The sequence below is a fragment of the Macrotis lagotis genome, chromosome 7 (genome assembly GCF_037893015.1).
Source record: "Macrotis lagotis isolate mMagLag1 chromosome 7, bilby.v1.9.chrom.fasta, whole genome shotgun sequence".
NCBI classification, from domain to species: Eukaryota; Metazoa; Chordata; class Mammalia; order Peramelemorphia; family Peramelidae; genus Macrotis; species Macrotis lagotis.
This window is the reverse complement of record NC_133664.1, coordinates 622,383-642,813: the sequence shown is the minus strand read 5'-3', so window position 1 is coordinate 642,813 and position 20,431 is coordinate 622,383. Positions and strand designations below refer to the sequence as shown.

At 53.0% G+C, this 20,431-nt stretch overlaps 1 protein-coding gene and 1 long non-coding RNA gene across 3 annotated transcripts; one reads left to right on the top strand and one right to left on the bottom strand.

The window, feature by feature from the left end:
• Positions 1 to 594: 594 nt before the first annotated feature.
• Positions 595 to 7,120, bottom strand: LOC141494297 (uncharacterized). 2 transcript variants are annotated; one of them, XR_012470393.1, is made up of 3 exons: positions 4,094 to 7,120; positions 3,157 to 3,935; positions 595 to 1,484 (listed from the first exon to the last, which is right to left on the bottom strand). It is a non-coding gene; the product is annotated as an uncharacterized LOC141494297 (long non-coding RNA). The 2 variants fall into 2 exon arrangements; XR_012470392.1 differs by having other exon boundaries at positions 595 to 3,343; positions 3,709 to 3,935.
• A 373-nt stretch (positions 7,121 to 7,493) lies between these two features.
• Positions 7,494 to 16,202, top strand: PDK4 (pyruvate dehydrogenase kinase 4). The gene is made up of 11 exons (XM_074195357.1): positions 7,494 to 7,789; positions 8,314 to 8,455; positions 9,034 to 9,105; positions 9,741 to 9,925; positions 10,035 to 10,121; positions 10,340 to 10,417; positions 11,470 to 11,546; positions 12,783 to 12,881; positions 13,054 to 13,164; positions 13,499 to 13,612; positions 14,478 to 16,202. The coding sequence occupies exons 1-11, from the start codon at positions 7,663 to 7,665 to the stop codon at positions 14,619 to 14,621; spliced, it is 1,236 nt and encodes a 411-aa protein (XP_074051458.1). The 5' UTR covers positions 7,494 to 7,662; the 3' UTR covers positions 14,622 to 16,202.
• The last annotated feature ends 4,229 nt before the right edge of the window (positions 16,203 to 20,431 follow it).

Here is a 20,431-nt window from a genome sequence, read left to right as displayed (position 1 = left end):
ATGCATTCCTCAGACACCAGGGGAGGGGGATGGCACAGTGTCCTTTTCTTCTTTTTTTCAGACGAAGAACCTGCCCTTCTGGAGGTCCACCCAGATGGTTAGTGTCTGAGGTTGGGCTCAGACACCAAGAGAGGTGGCATTTCCACCTCTGCACCTCTTCTCTCCTCTCCTTCTCGGGGTCTCACTTCCCACCTCAGCTCCCTGAGGCTGGGCCCCTCTCCCCAGCAGCACATTCCTGGGCTCAGTGGCTTAGCTGAGCCCGGCTTGCTTCCGGTCAGAGAATTAGCAAAGGGGAAAAGACCATATTGACAAGGGAGGTCCTAGATCTTGGGGTACCCCCTGCCCTTTGAGTCCCAAGACTCTTCCCACTGGACCACCCTACATCTGAGTTTCTTCTAGGTTCAGGCAGCCTTAGCCATAAGGAATGTGATGCTAAGTCCACACAGGACCTCTGGAGCCCGCTATTGTATGGGTGCTCTCAGATTGGTGAAGCAGCCCTGGTCTTTGAGGTGGTCATGAACAGACCAGGCTGAGTGGACAGACAAATCCCGAGCTTCCCGGTCTCCCTTCCCTGGATCTTTTCCTCTCTTTCCCTGTCCTCTCCTCTCTCCCTGTCTCCTCCCTTACCCTCTCCCTGAGAATCCCCCACTGACTATAAGAGAGAAGAAACCACCTGGATTCAGTGCTTAAGAGAAAGGACAGATTATTAAAATTCATTTTAAAAAGAGGACCCCCAAGTGGAAGGCGATGAAGGCTAAACCCAAAACTCTACCATTGTAAAAAGTGGTGGCATCTTCAGTATTTGTGGGGAAGTTCTTGGGGAAGGGGACCAGCAGATGCTGATGTCTCCTGTTTTTATGGTGATCAGCAGAGGGGCATCCTGGAGTGCTTGTCATGCCTTCTTTTCAGATGATCCCGTGCAAAACAAACACTTTTTAGGTCATTGGCACACATTTTTGCTAAACACATGTCCCAGTTTTTTTCCTCACTTGATATAAGAGGTCATGAAAGAAGTTTGGGTAGAGGCATCTCAGAAAAACTCCCAAAGCTCTGATCCTGTGAATAAAAGTATTGTGGGAGGACAATCTTGAAGGCCGGCTCACCCTGGGGCCCTGTTCTCAGTCCATTGGGGCCTTGGACAGTTGTGGTCTGTGGAATCTTGTTTGGGACAGCCTGCCTCTTCATTTCTCAGAATGCCATGGAACGCCCTCATCAAGGAGACTTGATAGAGCTTCTACAGTCATCTGGGGGCTCCGTTGTGACTGAATCATTTTCTATTCTTTTAGCCACCTGTCCTCTGGGAAGCTTCCTGAGAACCAATCCCCAAGCACTGTCAGCTCTAGGATGGAGTGAGTGGCTGTTCTCTGGGCTTGTTCAGATCCATCCAGGCTTCTCTGCCTCATCCCCTTTCAGACATCAGGGGCTAGGACTGTTGGCTCAGTTGTTTCAATCTTGACTGACTCTTCATGACCCCATTTGGGAATCTGTCAGGATAAAATACTGGATAGTTTGCCACTTCCTTTTTCAAGTTCATTTTATATAGATGAGGAAGCTGAGGGAAGTTGGGTGAAGTGATTAGCTCAGGGTCACACAGTTAGTGTCTGAGGCCAGACTTGAACTCAGGAAGATGAGTTGGCAGAAGTCAAATAGGGTAAATTTACTGTCATCCTGGAGAGACTAAATCATTAAGTCACAAGGGTTTTGGATCTCAGATCCTGAATTTGAGTAGAATGTGGGAAAAACGAGACCCAGAAAGGGGAAGAAGTGGCCTCCATAGACACACAGATGGCAAACAAATGGGATGGCAAAGTGGGTCAGAAGATAGAGCTCTGAGCCCAGGGTCAGGAAGATGAGTTTGACTCCAGTCTCAGATACTTGACACTTACAAGCCATGTGATCTTGGGCATTTAACCCTGATTACCTCACATACAAGACAATCTCCAGTTGTCCTGATTCATATCTGGTCACTGAATATGGCTCGGAAGTAGAAGGTGAGGCTGGTGACTTAGCACAGCACCCCCTCAGTCAAATCAATTCATGTGCTTGTCACGGCATCACCTCCCTGAAGTCATGGTCATCTTCAAGAGCATAAGGCAAACATCAAATCACAAGGGATGGAGCCAGGGCTCTTGATTCCAAGTGCTTCAAGTCTCCAGTTTCATCCATTAGTGATCCGCTCTGCTGATCCCCCCCCACCGCAATCTTTCCAGTTTCCTTTTCCTGGGTCTTAGAAGACCTTACAACCCCACCTCATGCCACCCTCATCTGTAATATTTCACACAGACTCCAAATTAATGATGCCTCTGTCCAACCTATCTCTGCTTGGCAAAGAGAGCAGAGAATAGAAGTTACTTGAAGATGGACTATGTCATTTTTGCCTCAGGATTCCCATCACTAAACACTGCACAGTGTGAAGAAAGCTCCTTAAAGGAATGAATGAATGCAACCTCATTATTGGGAGGACTGTTTTATATTAGGTAAACATTTCAAAGAAATGGTAATAATTAGAGCCCATGTCTTAGCTTTTATCCATTTTCCATTTTTCAAAGTAAAATACTTCAATAGGTTAATTTGGAACTGTTGTCATTACCTTTAGCACTCTCATTTTGTAATGTGATTCTAGATTTAGTCTCTCCATGTACATACCCTCTAACAGATTGGGTCTCTAGAGATTAAGATTCTAAGTTTCTTCTCCTTGGGGCTCTAAGGGTCCCTCTGAGGAGGTGTGGGGTTCTTCTAATGCTATAAACTAGAGATCCGATCCAGTGTATTCCCCCAATATCATTGCCAGTGATTAATGCCCCAATATTATTTAACTCATTGATGTTTCCTAGATACATCAATAACCAATTAACTAGCTTCTCACAAAAAACTCAATAGTTAAGATATGACAAGAACTACAGTTCAGTCATCTCAGTCTATAAATTCTTCTCTTTGGGGGGGGGGAGGATTTCTTCTGGTTGCAGCCCAGTCCTTGGACAAAGAATTTCTCTTCTTGTGGGACAGAGCTACTCATTCAGAATGGCTCCTTTCTGTACTTGATTGCTACACCAAGGTGGGGGGGGGGCTCTGATCTTTTGAAACTCCAGGAGTTTCAGCCTGTTCCATTCCATCTCAGATACTCACTTGTCCAAGAGCAGGGCAAGAGAAACTCACCATAGAAAGAACCTGCTGCAGCCCTTGTGAGTCTTGGGGGCAAGGAAAGCTAGCTCTCTCCCCACCAGGAGGCTTACAAGGTTCCTGCCTCATCACCACCAGGGAAGAAAGAGAGAAATTTTCTTCTGTAGAGAATTTTATGTGATGGCTTTTGCCTTAACACCCAATCAAAAGACTTTTCTTCACCCTAATGCAATCACAAAGGAAACAGTCAGGAATTCTGACCCTGATCAGTCTCTGACCCTGGAGTAGGGTCCCTCCTTTTGGTGCCCTCATTCACTTCTAAGCCCCAAATAGGACTGCCAGGCAGTAGAGCTCTCTGAGTGGGCCCTGAGATTAGTGCCCTCAATTCAAACTCTCATCTTTATCCTTCCTGCTAATTTGATGGTTACTCTCTCTTTGCTACAAAGGGCCAGTGACATTACACAGATAGCTGATTCCATCCCACTTTAGGATTCAGGCATTTCCTGTCCCCCTCACTTTGTCTCCACTTCCTCTCCTTTCATTCTCTTCTCTCTCTTCTGCAAGTTGGCTTTCAACTCCATCACTTACCTGAAACTGTTCCCCCAAATGACCCATAATCAGCAAATCTGCTAATGTCCGCTTCTGATCCTTGCTAAGCTCTCTGCAGCCATTGCCACTATCAATCTCCTTTTCCTTGCCATGTTCTCAGAGTTTTCTTCATGGAGCTCTCAATTCTTAGAAGTGGTTCAAAGGATGGAGCAGAGAACCAGGTGTCAGGAAGCCTTCAACTCTAAAAGGGAACCCACAGCACCTGCCTTGCAGAGTTGTTGGAAGGACCAAATGAAATAATATTTACCAAGTGTCCGGCACACAGTAGGCAATCCAGAGAAATGCACTCTCTTCCCATCTCTTTCCCCTTCCTCCCACTTAAACTCATTTTTCAGTGTAACCAATGCTAGAACAGTTCACTTACTAAATAGTTGGTAAGCTTGTGGCTTCTTTCACTTCTCACTCTCAAGCTCTATTTTTCAATATCTTTTTCTTCCCCTCCCCTGGAACAGCTTTCAGATCATCATCAAATGAATCTCCTCTGCCAGATGTTGGTGCCATGTCCATTGAGTTCCCTTGGCTTCTCTCCTGGTGATACCAATTCTCCTGCAGAGATAGAAGTTCGGATGAACTGATCATGTTCTTCAAATGCCAAATTCTAATATGGGGGTCAGAAGGAATGAAACAAGGGCCCTCTCAAGGTATCTCTGAAGAGCTTTGGAATCCATAACATGTCATGAGAGACACTGATCCAGGATCCCCATCCAGCATGGCATGCCCTCATCAAGGTAGGGCTGTGTTCTATGAGCAAAGCAGAATTGAAGTAGTTCAAAAGAAACATGGGATATGAAAATGTAGAGACGTCTCTACATTTCTTGACTTTGTGAAGTTACCGTGGCCAAAAAAGTATCACCCCACCGGCCAACCACTGGTTTGAGAACAGTCAATAAACCTTGGTGCTGGAGCATAGGATCCTTCTAGGAGAAGGCAGAGTTAGAGTTGGGAAGGTCCTTTGGACCTAGAATGCAGAACTAAGAAGACTCTGAAGGGTTCAATATCTGAAAGGTTCAATGTCTGAAGAGACATGCTTCTGACAGTCCACTTGTGAGTTGAAGAAGCAGACACTGGTGGGTGAGGCAGACTTGGGGGTGTGGGGGTGTGACCTGGAAAGGTAGAATCAACACTGATGACTGATTGGATTAGGTGTATGGGAGAGGAAAAAGCCGAGGGTGACTATGGAGGAAGATTGGGTGACTGGAAAGGTGGGGAGAGGAAGGAGGGATGGGTGCATCTTGTTTGGGCAGATGAAAATTAAACTCATGGTGTGGGCATGGATGAGAACCCTAAAGGAGATGCTCTTCTGCCTGACCTTGGGCAGGATGGTTGTCCTGCACTCCCCCCCCCCCCAACTGCTCCAGCTCGGTCCATTTGTCCAGAGGGGATGGTAGGGGAAGGGTATCACAGGCCAATGGATAGAGAGCTGAAAGCTGCTCCAGAGGTCAATTCTCAGAGGTCACCTTTCCCAGGGGTCCATCCCTAGAGACCATCTTCCCCGGGGGTAAATTCAGAAAAGATCAGACTTGCCCAATGACCCAAGGGGTACGGCTGGGTCCTTGGTGCTTCCCTATCTTCCTTAGAGGACTGAATACATTGATGTGCCAAGGCTGGACAGTCTTGTGATTTTGTGGGTGTGGGAATTCCCTTGGATGTTGTTGGCAGGGCCACCTACACAATTCTCAGTCCTTTGTAACTTAGAACTTTAGAAAGCTGCCCCAGGTGCAGAGAAGTTTGCTGAAGTAGGGGTCAGATACAGGATTTGAACTCTGATCTTCAGGATGCCAATTCCAGGCCATGCTTGCCCCAGGGATGGCCTACAGACAATTCCCAACTGCTGGGCTTCTAGCTCCTTGCTAAGCCCAGATCCAAACTCCTGGGTCAGGGGGTCAATCCCAGGTACTCCCAGGGCAGCCCAGATCTTCTTCTGGGAAAGGCATAACTGACATCCTTGTCCCTAGAGCCAGTCCCTGCTTGGTCCTCACCGTAAGTGGTAAACAGCCCTCTGCCACGGCAGCCTCATTTCCTCACTTCTGCCCCATTTGGGCAGATTCCAGACCAGAGCCTCACTTCTATTCTAGGACTTTCCCAGCAAGCACCCAGAGGAGTGGCCAGCTGGACTGGCCAAGGCTGTCAGTAGATGCTGCTCCCTCCACGTCTCATGGAAGTGGCCCAGAGAAGGAGATTTCTCACTTTTCACTGCCCTCCACTTTGAGGAGGGACTGGGCAGGGCAGCCAAAGCCACGTGGAAGAAGGTGGAAAAGGAAAATCTGAGACCAAAGGAGAATGAGACATCATTCTTCTGAGCAGATCTGGGGGTGGGGAATCTGGGCTATTGTGCCTTCTTTCATCTTTCCTTAGAACCCCCTAAAAACAATGATGGAATTACTAGGAACCTTCCTCGGTGGCTCATGAACTATATACTGGGGACAGAGGTCCCCGTGTCTCTTTCATTCAGTTACTGAATCCAGGAGCAGTAGCAGAAAGATGCGCCTACTATCAAAGTGGTCCCCTTTCTGAAGATGGCTCACCATGCCTTTGGTCATTTCTTTCCTCTTGTTCTGACGCACTCCTCCCTCAAAAAAGCCCAAACCAAACCGGGGGCAAGAAGCACAGGAGATCCTAGCAGCAGCCCCCCACCAGCTCTCACAGCCCAGGCCTCAGCTGCTGACTGCCATCCACCTGGCTTTCACTCCCAAATTCCTAGGGGTGAGTGAGTGGGAATTGGGAATGTTCTGGCAAGGCCGGATGATGATTCAGTCAGTGTTTACTGAGACCTGGTGATGCTCAAAGCCCCACCCCCAGTGAATACATCCACCTGAGCCTGGCTCCAGCCTCTACTGCCATCTTGCTGACCCTGGGCCAGTGGCTTCCCCTCAGTGGGTCTCTGTCTCCCCATTTGTCCATGGGAATAACAACAGATTCCTCATTCTGTGCCCTCTCTTGGCCTGCCCCCCCCCCCATGGCCAAGCACCTTCAGTTATTTCAGCCTCAAGAAGGGGCTTCGTTCAATTGCCCCCATTTTCTGGATGAAGAAACCAAGACGGTTCTTTCAGTCCCTTAGTCTGAGGCCAAACTTGAATCCAAGCCTTCCCAACTGCGTCTCCTTTCCTCCCCACTATCTTCTGAGGGAGGGGACACGGTTGGGACGAAGAACTACAAGCCTTAGGGAGTCCTGGTCACCCGGGGCCGGCCGGGACAAAGACGTGGGAGTGGGAAAGGGGGCAGAAGCTTCATCTAGTTGGGTGGGGGGTTGGCCAAGAAGGCTAGAAAGCGAGGAAACGGGGAAAGGGGGAAGGGTGGGCCAACCCGTCCGGGCCCCGTCCGGGCCGCGGGCAGGGAGTTCGAGGGGACAGGGGCAACTGGGAGCCAAGGAAGGCCTGAGGGTGAGTGAAACACGTCTGGCCACTGGGGCTGACCTTCGGGGCGCGGGTGAGCCGCGCTGCCCCCCGCCCGGCCTCAGCCCAGACCCCACGTGCTACTGCCCCCCCCCCCCAGCCGGCTCCCCGGGTGGAGCTGTTTACCCCAAATGCAGGGGGCTCCTCCGATTGGCTGCTGTCACAGGTCTCCCCGGCGCAGGCCAATGAGCGCTCGCTCGGTCCCCAGATTTCGGGGGGGGCCTGGGTCCGGGGCAGTCCCCGCGCCTGGGAAAGGGCCGGCCGGGCCCGCCCCTCTCGGTGGCGTCAGAGGCCCGGGGGCGGGCCCGGGGCCCGGGGGACCCACAAAAGCCGGGGCGGCCCGGGGCCCGCCGCACCTGCCCTGGGACCCCGAGCCTGAGCCGGAGCCTTGAGTCGCCGAGAGGATCCCCGAGCCCCCGACCCCCTGAGCCCTGAGAGCATCCTCCGAGAGGACCCCCGCATCCAGCCACCGGCGCCCCCGGAACCGCCGCCGCCGACCCCCGAGAAGGTCCCCCCGGAACCCCCAGAGGCACCCGGAGCCATGCGGGCCGCCCGCGTGGTGCTGCGCGGCGCCTCGGGCTCGTGCGTGGCCCCGGCCCCGCGCGCCGTGGAGCGCTTCTCGCGCTTCAGCCCGTCCCCGCTGTCCATGAAGCAGCTGCTGGACTTCGGTGAGCGGGGCCGGCCCGGGCCGGGGCGCGCTGGGGGTCCGGGGCGGGCTGGGGGGCTGGGGCGCGCTGGGGGTCCGGGGCGGGCTGTGGGTCCGGGGCGCGCTGTGGGTCCGGGGCGCGCTGTGGGTCCGGGGCGGGCTGGGGGTCCGGGGCGGGCTGGGGGTCCGGGGCGCGCTGTGGGTCCGGGGCGGGCTGGGGGTCCGGGGCGGGCTGTGGGGCCGGGGCGCGCTGGGGGTCCGGGGCGGGCTGGGGGTCCGGGGCGCGCTGGGGGTCCGGGGCGGGCTGTGGGGCCGGGGCGCGCTGGGGGTCCGGGGCGGGCTGGGGGTCCGGGGCGGGCTGGGGGTCCGGGGCGCGCTGGGGGTCCGGGGCGGGCTGTGGGGCCGGGGCGCGCTGGGGGTCCGGGGCGCACTGTGGGTCCGGGGCGCGCTGGGGGTCCGGGGCGCGCTGGGGGTCCGGGGCGCGCTGGGGGGGGCGGGGAGCGCTGGGGGGCCGGGGAGCCCAGTCTGACGCCCCCTCGCCCCCAGGCTCGGTCAACGCCTGCGAGAAGACCTCGTTCGCCTTCCTGAGGCAGGAGCTGCCCGTGAGGCTGGCCAACATCCTCAAGGAGATCGACATCCTCCCTGAGCGCCTGGTGCGGACCTCCTCCGTCCAGCTGGTGAAGAGTTGGTGAGCGGCCGGCCGGGGGCCAGAAGGGGAGAAATGAGATTCCAGCCAGGTCCCGCAAAGGGGTTCGGGGGGGGCCCAGGACCAGTGGCCCAGGAAGAGGCAGGCGGCCCTTGTCTGACCTTCTCAAAGCCCTTGCCCCCCCCTCCACCTTTAGTCTCTTGGAGAATTCCGGGGTGACATCAGCATATCTCTGCCCTACCCACAAGGCAGGAGGGAAGTTGCCCTGATGCCAGTTCCACCTCCAACCTTAGAGGGAGCCAAGCCAGGCCCCTGGGACCTCCCCAGGGCTGCCTGAATGAAGGAGACCTATGTCCAAGCTATCCTGAGCACAGGATCATGCTGCCAGAGAAGGGGACCCCCCCCCCAGGGAAACCGAGGCACTCCCCTTTCTCTGGTCACCGAGATGCTTTGGGGGGTAGCTCTGCCCAGAAAGCTTTCCTTCAGAAGCTTCTGTTGGGTGCAGGCTCCCCTTGCCGCTCCAGAGGTGCCTCAGAGCTTCCTGGGCTCCTTTCTACCAGCTTCTTGATTCGCCCAAATCAGACGCATTTCATTTTTAACTCCAAGCTCTTCCCTCTCAGGTACATACAGAGCCTCATGGACTTAGTGGAATTCCATGAGAAAAGCCCGGAGGACCATAAGGCCTTGTCTGAGTAAGTGACCCGTGTGTTCATAGAGCCTCCGTCAGGCTGCATTTGTACCGGCTCCTGTCACACCTTGTACTGGGCCCATGGCCTTCTGGGCTCTTGGATCCAAAGGCAGAGACAATCCACCCCCACCCCCCAGGGCCCCAGTTCTGCCATCACACTGCCCACCCACCTTTGCAGAGGAGACGGGTTGGGGGTCTTCAAGGGCTAGAGAGTGAATCCAAAAAGTCTGGTGTAACCAGACTTGGCCAGGTGAGATAAGCAGGTGTGGTTGGCCTGACTTTCTTTGGGAAGGCCCCATTAGGAGACAGGAAAGCTCTCCCCAGCAGATAACACTGACCCCTGCACAGTGGTCTGGGGGTGCCAATGGGGGAGAGCTAGAACCAGCCTGGAGGAGAGGGTGGAGGAGTGTTGAGATCTTCTGCAACGAGTGATCCAAGTCTCTTGGTATCACCAGTCCTTGGGATATGTCATCGATAGGATTCAACGGCCCCATCCTGCCCTTGCCTCAGGGTTCTGGGAGGTTCTGAAGGACCACAAGGGGCACACGGCACCCACTGGGAGGCCGGGCTGAAAGCCACAGGTGTATCCAGCCTCCTCTGGGGATGGACACTTCCTAAACCAAAGTTCTGTGGCTTCAGCTTTGTAGATGCGCTGATCAAAGTCCGAAACAGGAACCACGACGTGATCCCCACCATGGCCCAGGGCATCATCGAGTACAAAGACTCAGGCACCGTGGACCCTGTCACCAACCAGAATCTCCAGTACTTTTTGGATAGGTTTTATATGAATCGCATCTCCACCCGAATGCTCATGAACCAGCACAGTGAGTATCTCGGCTTCTCTGAGCAATTGATTTGCCACAGAAGGCTTGGGAGGGAGGCACCAAAATTTCCCTTTTCGAATGACTATGTCAACTGCTCTGCTTTTCACAGTTCTCATATTCAGTGACTCGAAGTCAGGAAACCCAAGCCATATCGGAAGCATTGATCCCCACTGTGATGTGGTTGCAGTGGTTCAAGGTACAAGTGCCAGCCTCTGGTCAGGGAGCGGGGATGAGGCCATAGGGCTGGTGTCCTCTGGACCTCAACCTGCACAGAAACTTCTGTAGGGAAGGGAAGACTTCTGGGGTTTGGAAGCTCCTGGGTGGCCCCTGAGAATGAAATCTCAGGGGATGCAATGGAGAGCCCCTCCCCTTCTCTGACCCTGAAAATGAAGTGATGACCCATTTGTGTTGCAGATGCCTATGATTGTGCCCGCATGCTCTGTGACCAGTATTACCTCGTTTCTCCTGAAATGAAGCTCACCCAAGTGAATGGTAAGAGCTATGATGGTGCTCTTAAGAACCACTTCCTCCCCCAACCCACTCCCTCACCCACCTACCCCCAGAGACAACCTGGACACAGTCAGAGTCTGGGGGTCACCCAAAGGGCTCCCTCAAGCCTGCCCCACCTTACCCTACTCTCTTTGATTCCCATTGGCCACCTTTCCCAGTCCTGGGGGAGGGAGAGGTTAGCAAGCTATGTAGTTAGGACATGGACCCACTTCTTTGAAGTGAAGACTGAGGTCAGAGCGTGAGGGTTTAGCCCTTGGGTGGCCAAGCAGATATGGAGGACTCCAGGAAGGCTCATGACCCTGAGAGAATTCAAAAGATCACAGGATTCTAGAACATTCGGGTGAAAACATGGCTTCTGGAACACTCACTGGCTAGAGCTCTGGGGTCAGATGCAAATAAGGTCAAAGTCCTTGCCTGGAAAGAAAGTCTGGAGTCTTTCCAGAGTATAAAAGGTTTTGTTTTTTCTTATTTATTCATTAACCTGTTGGTGAAACTTCTACTTAATCTGCGAAAGGAATTTCATATGCAGTTTATAGGAAGCTAACCAAGCTTTATGTTTTGATATTGCAAGTGAAAAATGAAAACAGGGAGCAAATCAGAATAGGGTTAGCATGTGATTTATTTTCTCCTCTATCTTGATCTGCATGGTGACAGCGGTTAGGGCTGGACTTGGAGTCAGGACAGTTGGGGCTCATGTTCTATCACTGGTGGTTAATTGTAACTCTGTCACCCTGGGCAAGTCTGTCACTCTGTCACACTGCCTTGTAGAAGGTTCAGATCAGTTTGGCTCTGCTTTGCCAAAGGGGTTTCCCGTGTTCTGAATTCTCAGTGTGGTTGCAACTCCAGAGATCCGGGGCCTAGCCCAGCCTTTCTAACTTTCAGAGCCTCCAATAAGGAGTAGGAGCCTTATTCTGCTTTGGCCTGGCCCCTGGATGAGTGAAACAAAATATCCTCCATTTAGTGGGCACTGGTTTTATTCTTTTTTAAGTGAAGCTCTTCTTCTCTAATTCTTAGATAGTTTGCTTTCTTCACAGGAAAAGTACCCAACCAGCCCATTCACATCGTCTATGTCCCTTCACACCTTCACCACATGCTGTTTGAGCTCTTTAAGGTAAGAATGATTGGCCTCCTACTCTCAGATGCGCTGGGCACTCCTGGGTATCTTCTCTCCAATGCTCTACCCCTTGATATTCATTCATGCTCTCATGTCATTCCCAGGATGTTGGGTACTTCCTACAGGGCACAGGAAGATTAGCCTGCAACAGTGCTGTAGTCATCCACCCATCCATGTACCCATCCACCCATCCACCCATCCATCCATCCATCCATCCACCCATCCATCCATCCATCCATCCATCCATCCATCCATCCATCCATTCATCAATTCATTCACTCTTTTTCAACTAGTAACATCCCAAATGATATGCCTCATCCCTGCTCAGACACTGGCATCTTGGTGTGCTTTGGGAGCTTCCTGATGTGGCAGGGTATGATCAGGTCTAGTCAGGTACTCAGAGAAAATAGAAAACTGCCCAAGTACTCCCTCCCTTGGACTGGTGGAGGGGAAGCCTAGGGACAAAGGACTCTGCCTGGATTGAGTTCGTTTGATGGTTTGTCCCTTGCTCCAACCCATGTGCTTATCCTCTCCCCCTCCTACCTCTGGATACTTCTAGGAATCACTCTGGGCATTCTCCCCTATGGAAAGAATGGCCCAAGAGATCTTTCTTTTCCCCAATGTGCATGTGCTTGTATTTGCCTCAGGGCTTCTATGACTGTCAGACTTGACCTAGTACCTTGAGCCTAGAGCTGCCCACAGCTATCCTCAGGGGATCGAAGGGAGGGGTAGATGGTCTAGGCCGCTTCAGGGGCCCTTTAGGAGCCATCGAACCTCTGGATTTTTTCTTCCTCAGCAATTATGTTCATGCTTTTAAAAAGCAAATATTTAAGCAGATCAAGTCAAGCAAGGCTAACTCCTTTGCACACACAACACAGCAAGATGACAGGACAAGAAGGGGGGGGCAAATACTCTTCATACACCTCTGGTCCCTGTTTATCAGTTGGTCTAAAAAAAGATGAGGCAGAAGATGATGCTAATTATCCCTTCCATGATTAAACTCATGGAATACTCCCAGGCAGAGCCAATGCACCATCTGTCCTTCCCGTTCACCCCCCCAGAAGAGCCCCCCCAGCTGTTTGTGAATGTCTCAGAAAGGGGTCACTGTCTTGCCCCTCCCTGTAGTCATATTCCCTTCATATTAAATAGATAAAAGCTCTGCCACAGACTAGTTCTCCTGAATGAGAGCCTTGAGCTTCTAGGAATTTTCAAGGTCCCCTTGATTGTCCCCAGAATGCTATGAGGGCCACAGTGGAGCACCAGGAGAACCAGTCATCCCTCACGCCCATTGATGTGACTATTGTCCTGGGAAATGAAGACCTAACCATCAAAGTAAGTACCCAGTTCTTTTCTTTGGTGTTGATGGGTGGCTGCCAAACCAATGACCAAATACCCATCAAAGGTTATGTTGACCAGCTGGCTTTGAAATGGTTTAAGGTAGCTTTTGGGGAGGGGAGCAGAGGTTCTGAATCAAGGGCTTTGAAGGTTCTCCTTTTTTGTGCAGATTTCAGACCGTGGGGGTGGTGTTCCCCTGAGAATCATTGACCGCCTCTTCAGTTATACCTACACGACTGCCCCAACCCCAGTAATGGATAATTCCAGAAACGCTCCCTTGGTAAGAAGTGTCTCCTGGGCTTAGGGGAGGGAAAAGGAAGGGGAGTAGTAGTTGGCTTTGATTAGCAGAGTCCTGCCTTAGTGACTTAGTTGGAGCAGACTCTCCAAATCAACCCCCTAATTTTAGAGATGAGGAAATCAGCAGCTTAGGAAGAAGGACTGCAAAAAAAAGAATAGAAAGAATCAGCCAACCAGGATCAAGGAGATAGATATGAGCAGGGAAGTGCTGGCAAGGCCTGATGCTGAAGGAGACTCCTGAGTCCCATGGCCTGGGCTCTGCCCCCCCTCTTCAGGTGGCCAAGATCCATGTCTCTCTTTCTCTTCCCCAACCCCAGGCTGGTTTTGGGTATGGCTTGCCTATCTCTCGTCTCTATGCCAAGTACTTTCAAGGGGACCTGCACCTCTATTCCTTGTCAGGCTATGGAACGGATGCAATCATTTACTTAAAGGTACAGTCATGGGAACCTGCCCGGGAGGAAGAGCCCCAACAGCTCCCTTCATCGATCCTTTTAAAGTAGAGTGGCAGTCACCCTCCCTGAGCCAGGGGCATGGTGCCCAGAGGCTTTTCAGCTCGGCTGACAATCCTGCTGTGGGATCACCCATAGGTGACTGAACATCCTGGGAAAAGTCAGAGCTTTCCCACAGATTATGCTAATGATATTCGAGCTGAAAAACAACAGCCCAGGTTGCTCAAGGCTTGTATCCGATCCTGCCAGCAACTTACTGGAAGAGATGGGGAGGGGGAGGGGGGCACTGTGGGGATGGCAGGCAGGGAGAAGGGCATCATCTTCTCTACCTTTGATCTACCCTCTTGGATAGATCACTGTCCCTCAGCAGTTAACAAATTGTAAATATCCACACCTGAACAACAAGACTGGGGGGTCCCATCCAAGGCTTCCTCTAGCCTAGCTTCCCCTCCCTAGTGCCTTGCATGGATGATATGCTCTGGGAGAGGGCATCCTTAGAGACCCAAGGACAGCCTGGGAGCCCTGGGGGGAGAGGAAGTAGCAAGTGGGTGCAATCAGGGCTTGGGGGTCCCCTCCTGGAATAGCTGCACTTGTGCTGGAGGCCCCATAGGAGCAATGAGCTCTTTCCTTCTAGGTTTTCTCACAGTGTTATAAAAGATCATATGTTGTAGAGAATGAATGAATGGATGAAGTCTGAGATGCTTACCACCAGCCCAGCACAGTGGCCAGGGATGGGCAGCATAGCTGAGGGAGAGAGGGTTGGGATATTCCTCCAGGTCATTTCTACAAGGTTCTCACCCAGAGTCCTGGGGTCCCCACTAATGCGTGTGTGTGTTGCCCATGACAGGCACTATCCTCTGAGTCCATAGAGAAGCTCCCTGTGTTCAACAAGTCAGCCTTCAAACACTACCAGGCGAGCCCAGAGGCGGGGGATTGGTGTACCCCAAGCAAAGAGCCCAGGAACCTCTCCAAAGAGAAGGTGGCCATGTGAGCGAGGCCAGATGGTGTCAGAAAGCACGGGGCCTACAAACTTTGGTGGGAACAAAAGCCAAGGCCAAGCTTGATCAGAATCCTGGTCAGAAGAGCCAGCCATGAGTGTGTGTGTGTAGGTGTGGGCATGCCGGAGCTTCCTGAAGATGCTGCCCTGTGGGCTGACTGCATGCGCACTGTTTGTCTGGATGACCTGGCAGGAGGCTCCCAAGGGCCAGCCTGAGGCAGGCAAAGCCAGGGCTCTGGCCCGATCCCTCTCTGGAAGGGGAGAGGACAGAGGTGACCACTGAGCAGGCAGGTCCCCATTTCTTCACCCAAAGTCAGCTCTGATGTGGTGTTGGTCGAGAAGCAGGAGTGAGTAGGGCTCTGCTGTGGACTGTGCAATGCCAGCTGCGCCCCTGCTTCCCAGCCATTCAGGAGGCCCCAAGGCAGGATCACATCCTTGGAAATGGACATGTGGCCTTTAGCTACTGTTTTGATAACCCCAAGGCAAAAGGTGGGCAGCCAAGTGCATGTCAATGGAGATGAATGAGAAAAGGTCAAAATCTCTGTCTACTAGCTTTTCACTTAGGTAAGGGCAAGGGTCTTCCTCCCCAAGCCTGAATTATTCCTGTCCTGCTCAGTCAGCCAGTGGTTCAGGTGCCAGTGAGGCCCTAAGGGTGGTGAACCTCTCCCTAAGGGGAGTCAGAGTATGTGGGAAGGTCGCTGTTGGTGGGAGAAGGATGGAGGCCAGGGTCTCGGGCTGCCAGAGGGAGGCCAGGGCCCCTTGGAGGGCCAGAGCGGGATGGCAGCCCTTCTAGACCAGGTTGGAAATGTGCTTCTACTTAGAGTAGGAGGGTGAAGGCTTCAGTAAGGACCATTGTGTGGTTTTGAAAAACCCCCACTGGAAGTGGGGGAAGATCAGACTCAACTCACCTTGGTGGATTTGTTGTTGGGGAGTAGGGTTGATCAGGTTGGGGAAGGCAGATGGAAGGGGAAGGAGCTGAGTGTTGTGCCTTAGGGCACCCTGCCCCTGTGTGGACAGACAATGGCAAGGGAGCAGGGCTGGGCCTTGGAATCCAGCAAACTGCCATGGAGTGAGAACACAGGTCCAGGCCAGCCCTGGGCCTGCATCCTTGCTGGATGTGACACCTGAGTTTGGGGATGGTTCTTTGGGACTGCAAAGGGTGCTAGAAGGGTGCCAAAATCCCTGTTTACCCCAAGTTTGCATGAGAAGTAGCAAGTGGAGTTTTGGCTGGCACAGACTCCCTTAGTCTCATGGGTGCTAAGATAATTGTGGGGGTCACACTCTCAGGCAGAGAGAGCAGATAGATGGCCTGGTGCTGACCAGAGTTGAAGTGGCAGGGCTAGCCCCACCAAAGTCATCACCAAAGGGGCACAACCAATCTGTATGTTGTGGCTTGGCCCACACCAGGGAGTAAGACCTCAGTCTGGAAGGTCCAGGACCAGGGGCTGACTCTCTCTGATTGGGGAGACCCCCCCAGGAGAATGTGGTACAATTGTAAAGTTATTGCTGTGTGAATTAAGTGTTGTACAAAGAACTGTGACACTTTTTGTAATAAACATTTTTACTATCATAATAGCCATGAGAGACTTGTGTCATCAATGGGGATGTTGAAGTTGTTGGGTTAAAGGGAAATGGCAGGCCCCTATTGGAGATAGGAGACATGGTAGCCACGGTCATGCTGGTGCTCCCCACATCCTGCCTTCCCAGCTCAGACTTGTACCTGGACTTTAGAAAGACCAGGTTGGCAACTGGGCAGGAAATGAGAAGATGGAGGTGACTGATGAAGGGAGAGGACGGGGACTATCTCCTTCCTGTTCTGGAAAGCTCCGCCCCTTCTAATGTAACCCATCTTCTCATTCCCTGTCTTTCCCTCTGCCCAGTTGCCAACGCGGTCTTTCTAAAGTCCAAGTCCAATCTTGACTCTCCCTAGCCCCCAACTCTCAGTATCGTTCTCTAACCCAACATCCCCGCCTGTTCCCCCCCTCCATTTCATCTTCTCCCCATTCACACGCTCCACAGTGCTGTCCAACTGGCCTGTTAGCCATTCACTGTTGGACACACGGCCTCCTCACTCCATGAGCTACCTTCAGAATGTGGGCTGGATGCCCATGGGGACTTTTTCTTATCTGCTCTGCCTCCTGAGGACATGTCCATGTTGCACTCCAGTTGAAGTTTGCTCTTGAGGTTAAAGATCTTGAAAAGTCTAGAAGGTATCGTGGAATTAAACAAGAATGAACACAAGTATCCAGTGGAGAAGGTTTGTTTAGAGAACGGCTGTCTTGAAAAGGCCTCAGGGTTTCCATGGGACCACAAGTCCAACTCGAATCAGAACAATGATGGATCTGCCCAAAAGAAGGGAAGGGTCTTTGGGCTACATTAGTAGGGGCAGAGCTTTCCAGAACAGGAAGGAGACAGTCCCAGTTCTCTCCCTTCATCAAACTTAATCTTCAGTTTTGTGCTCATTTCTTTGCACCCCATGTAAGGAGTATCCAGAAGGAAGCTAGGGGGGAGAACCTGGGGTCTGTGGCACACAAGGATTGGTTGAAGAAGTTAGTTCCATGAAGCCTGGTACCCATCTGGCATTGACCCTGGTTCCTACTGAGTCCTATATCCTGGCAGATGATACTTCTGGTTGTCCATAGACCCAGCTGGCCCTACAAGGGACTGACTCTCTTGTGGTTATTCCTTGTGAGACTATCAGTGCAGACCTGGGTTCAGCTTCATCGGGGGTGAATCAATGCAACAGCAAACATTTATTAAATACCAGCTGTGTATTGAATAGCACTGGGACTGGGGACACCCAGATGAGGGGGGCCTGATGTTCAATCATCACTTGGATAATTCCACAAAAATCACTTTGGGCCAGCAGTTAGATTAGTGTTTGAAGCCTGTCTGAACACTTGGATTCTCAGCAGCCTCTGCCTTCTCCCCTGGGATGCCAAGGGAACGGATCCAGGGGCTGTGAAGCACCAAAGCACACTGCCCGGGGTTGGTCAGAAGCTACACCATTCTTACCAAGGACCCACCTGCTGCTGCTGAGCCTTCTGCTGAAATGATGGATCCAATGGAGCTGCAGCCCACCAGGGGAGCCCTGCACAAGGTGAAGCAGCAAGAGGGACCCCATCAGGAACAAGAGAAGCCTGGGAAGTGTCGTGTCCCCTGGAAGGAGATTCAATGTGTTGAGTGATGTGGGATGGCTCCCAGGAAGCCAGGAGCCTGAGGAGAGGGGCCCTAGGAATCCTCCTGGAGAGACACACAGGGCCTGGGGGGCTCCCCAAGCCCCAACCCTAAGGGGCTTTTTCTCTCTTTGAGAAGTCCCTGCCACATTCAATTTAGGGGGAGGCATCAGTTAGGTAAGAGTGGCTCCCTTGTTCAGCTGGGCATCCATTCTCAGCCTTAGGTCAGTCCTCTGCTGTCAAGCAGGTGCTGGGATGCCACACTGGTCCCTTCCCAGCCCTGGCTTCTGCTGCCACTGGTGCCAAAGGTCTGCTTCATGGTGGGACCCCAAAGAGCAGAAATGAAGCTCCTAGTCTCCACTGGCCACCAGTCACCCTCTCAAAACCAAAAGAAAGCAGCATGATAAAAATAGAGGTGCATGGGCACCTGACAGATGAGTGGGGGGCACAGGGGGTGCTGCCTCTTCATCCCTGGGATAGAGGGGAGGGAGGCAGAGAGACATGGGGAGAGGAAGGAGGAGAGACACAAAGACAGAGAGAGAAGATGGGAAAAAGACAGGAAAGGAGAGAGAGAGAGAGACAGAGAGAGCCAGAGAGAGACAGAGAGAGAGAGAGAGAAACAAAATACTCCCCCTGCCCAGAGTATGACCTGGGTCCTGATGCTGGTTATTTTTATGTGAGTTTTAACAGAATGGTGGTCCTCAGTGATGCCCACTATTAATGGCTGGCACCAGCTGAGTCTCGAATAGTGTGTATGTCTATGTGGTCCGTGGGTGCATCGTGGTTGTGCATGTGCATGTGTGGGCCTCCTCTTCTCCTGCAACATACAGGATATGGGGAACATGAGTGAATCCAAGTCTGAGCACCGTCCAGTCGAGGCCTCCTCTCAGGCCTCCCTCTGACTGGCGGCTGCCCTTGCTCCTTTCTCACCTGTGCTCACCCACCAAATTCACACTAACCTGCATCTAAAACCAATGACCCAGAGAGCACAGACCGACTCCTGCCACCAGGTGCTGCTCGCCTCCCAGACCAGGGTCAGATTTCCCCCATAAGCCCCCCAGCCTTGGTGCTAGTGTTTCATCTGTCTAGTGAGGCCAGTGGCTTGGTGGCTGGCCACAGCATCGGACACCACACTGCAGCAGGAAGGTGTTCTCCAGGCTCCCCCTTTCTGGAAAGACGCAATTCTGCTCCCCAAGGATCTCCTTCGCTTCCACAGGCCACTGAGCCACCGATCCTTTGACTGGGGCAGCTGCAGCTGAAAACACCAAGAGGGATCCTAGCTGGGCAGCCTTTTCACCAGTGATGATGGCAGTTACAGGAGGCCAGGGACAGCCAGGGGTGGTCAGAGGCAGCCTGAGGCAACCAAGGATGGCCAGAACAGCCAGGGACAGCCAGCAGCGCACACTTCCAGAACCTCTTCAAGCACCGGCCTCCCAGCCTGGTCCTCGGAAGGTGGTTTCTCATCCAACACCCAGAAAGCCAACCTGCCACTGGGAGATGCCAATGGCGAGATAGTGACCGGGGAAAAGCAAAGGCCCCTCTGGAGCAGCCCAAGCGGGCTTCACTGTGAGGTGGACTGCAGTGGGCAACCACAAGGAGGGGGTCTTCCAGACACTGCCTGAAGACCCCTTCAAGGCAGCCTTCCACCCATCACCAAGGCTCAGCTCATTCTTCATCTCCACGGTGAGCCTCCAGGCCTCCTGAGGCCTCTGGGGTCTGCCCGCTCGTCTTCCACCTCTAGCCTCACCCTCCTCTCTTTCCTCAGGACCCAATCTCAGACCAGCTCAGGCAGGTTCCACCAGTGACCCATGTCCCTGGTCCCCTTGTCCCGCCACACAGCCATGAACACGACACGTCTGTCATCCGGATTCTTCCCTGACTGCCAATGCTCTTCACAGTTGCTCTTCCCAACCTCCTCTCTTCCTCTTCTTCCTCCTCCTCTTCCTCCCCCCCCCCCCCATAGAAGGCAGGTCCACTTACACAGGGCCATTGAATGCAGGCTTCCCCTTCTCCCCCCTCCCAACCCTTCTTTACCCCCCTTTTCCTCCTCCTCTGGTCCTGGTTCTGACGACCTTGCTAAGGCCTCTTGAGACCATCGTCTCCTGTCCCAGATCCTCTTCTGTCTCTCCTTGGCCCCATTCCCACTCCCCATCATGTGGACAGATTTCCCTTATTCTTCTGTGTCGCCCCCCCCCACCCCAGGTCATCATCCCGTATCTCTGCTCCCTTCAGCAGCCAAGCTCCAAGGAAGGGGCACCAGGACGCAGGGCTTCCCCCACCTCCCAGTCTTTGAACTCAGACCCCACATTTGGTTGAAGGTGCCTTCTCTGTCCTGTTCTTGACCTGGTCATCTCCCCTCCCTGTCCCTTGACACCCCCTGGGGGTTTTCATATCTCTCTCTAGAATCTTCCCCCACCTAGCTGACCTCTCCTCAGGTCCCTTGCTGGGGTCCCAATTCTTTCCTCACCCCCCCAAGACTCTGCTCCAGGCCTCCCATCATCCCTCGGGGATATGTTCAGTATATTGTGTATTGTGTCTGCTCTCCTTTGGAAACCTCCCCAGCTCCCACGACAGGCAGCCGCCCCAGGCAGAGCAGTGCTAGCTCAGAAGGAGCAGAGACCCTCTCCC

Coding starts and splice junctions, on each gene's coding strand:
- PDK4 (XM_074195357.1), top strand. CDS start 7,663: ATGCGGGCCGCCCGCGTGGTGCTGCGCGGCGCCTCGGGCTCGTGCGTG. Junction 8,456..9,033: donor GTCCAGCTGGTGAAGAGTTG/GTGAGCGGCCGG, acceptor CTTCCCTCTCAG/GTACATACAGAGCCTCATGG. Junction 10,418..11,469: donor GAAGCTCACCCAAGTGAATG/GTAAGAGCTATG, acceptor CTTTCTTCACAG/GAAAAGTACCCAACCAGCCC.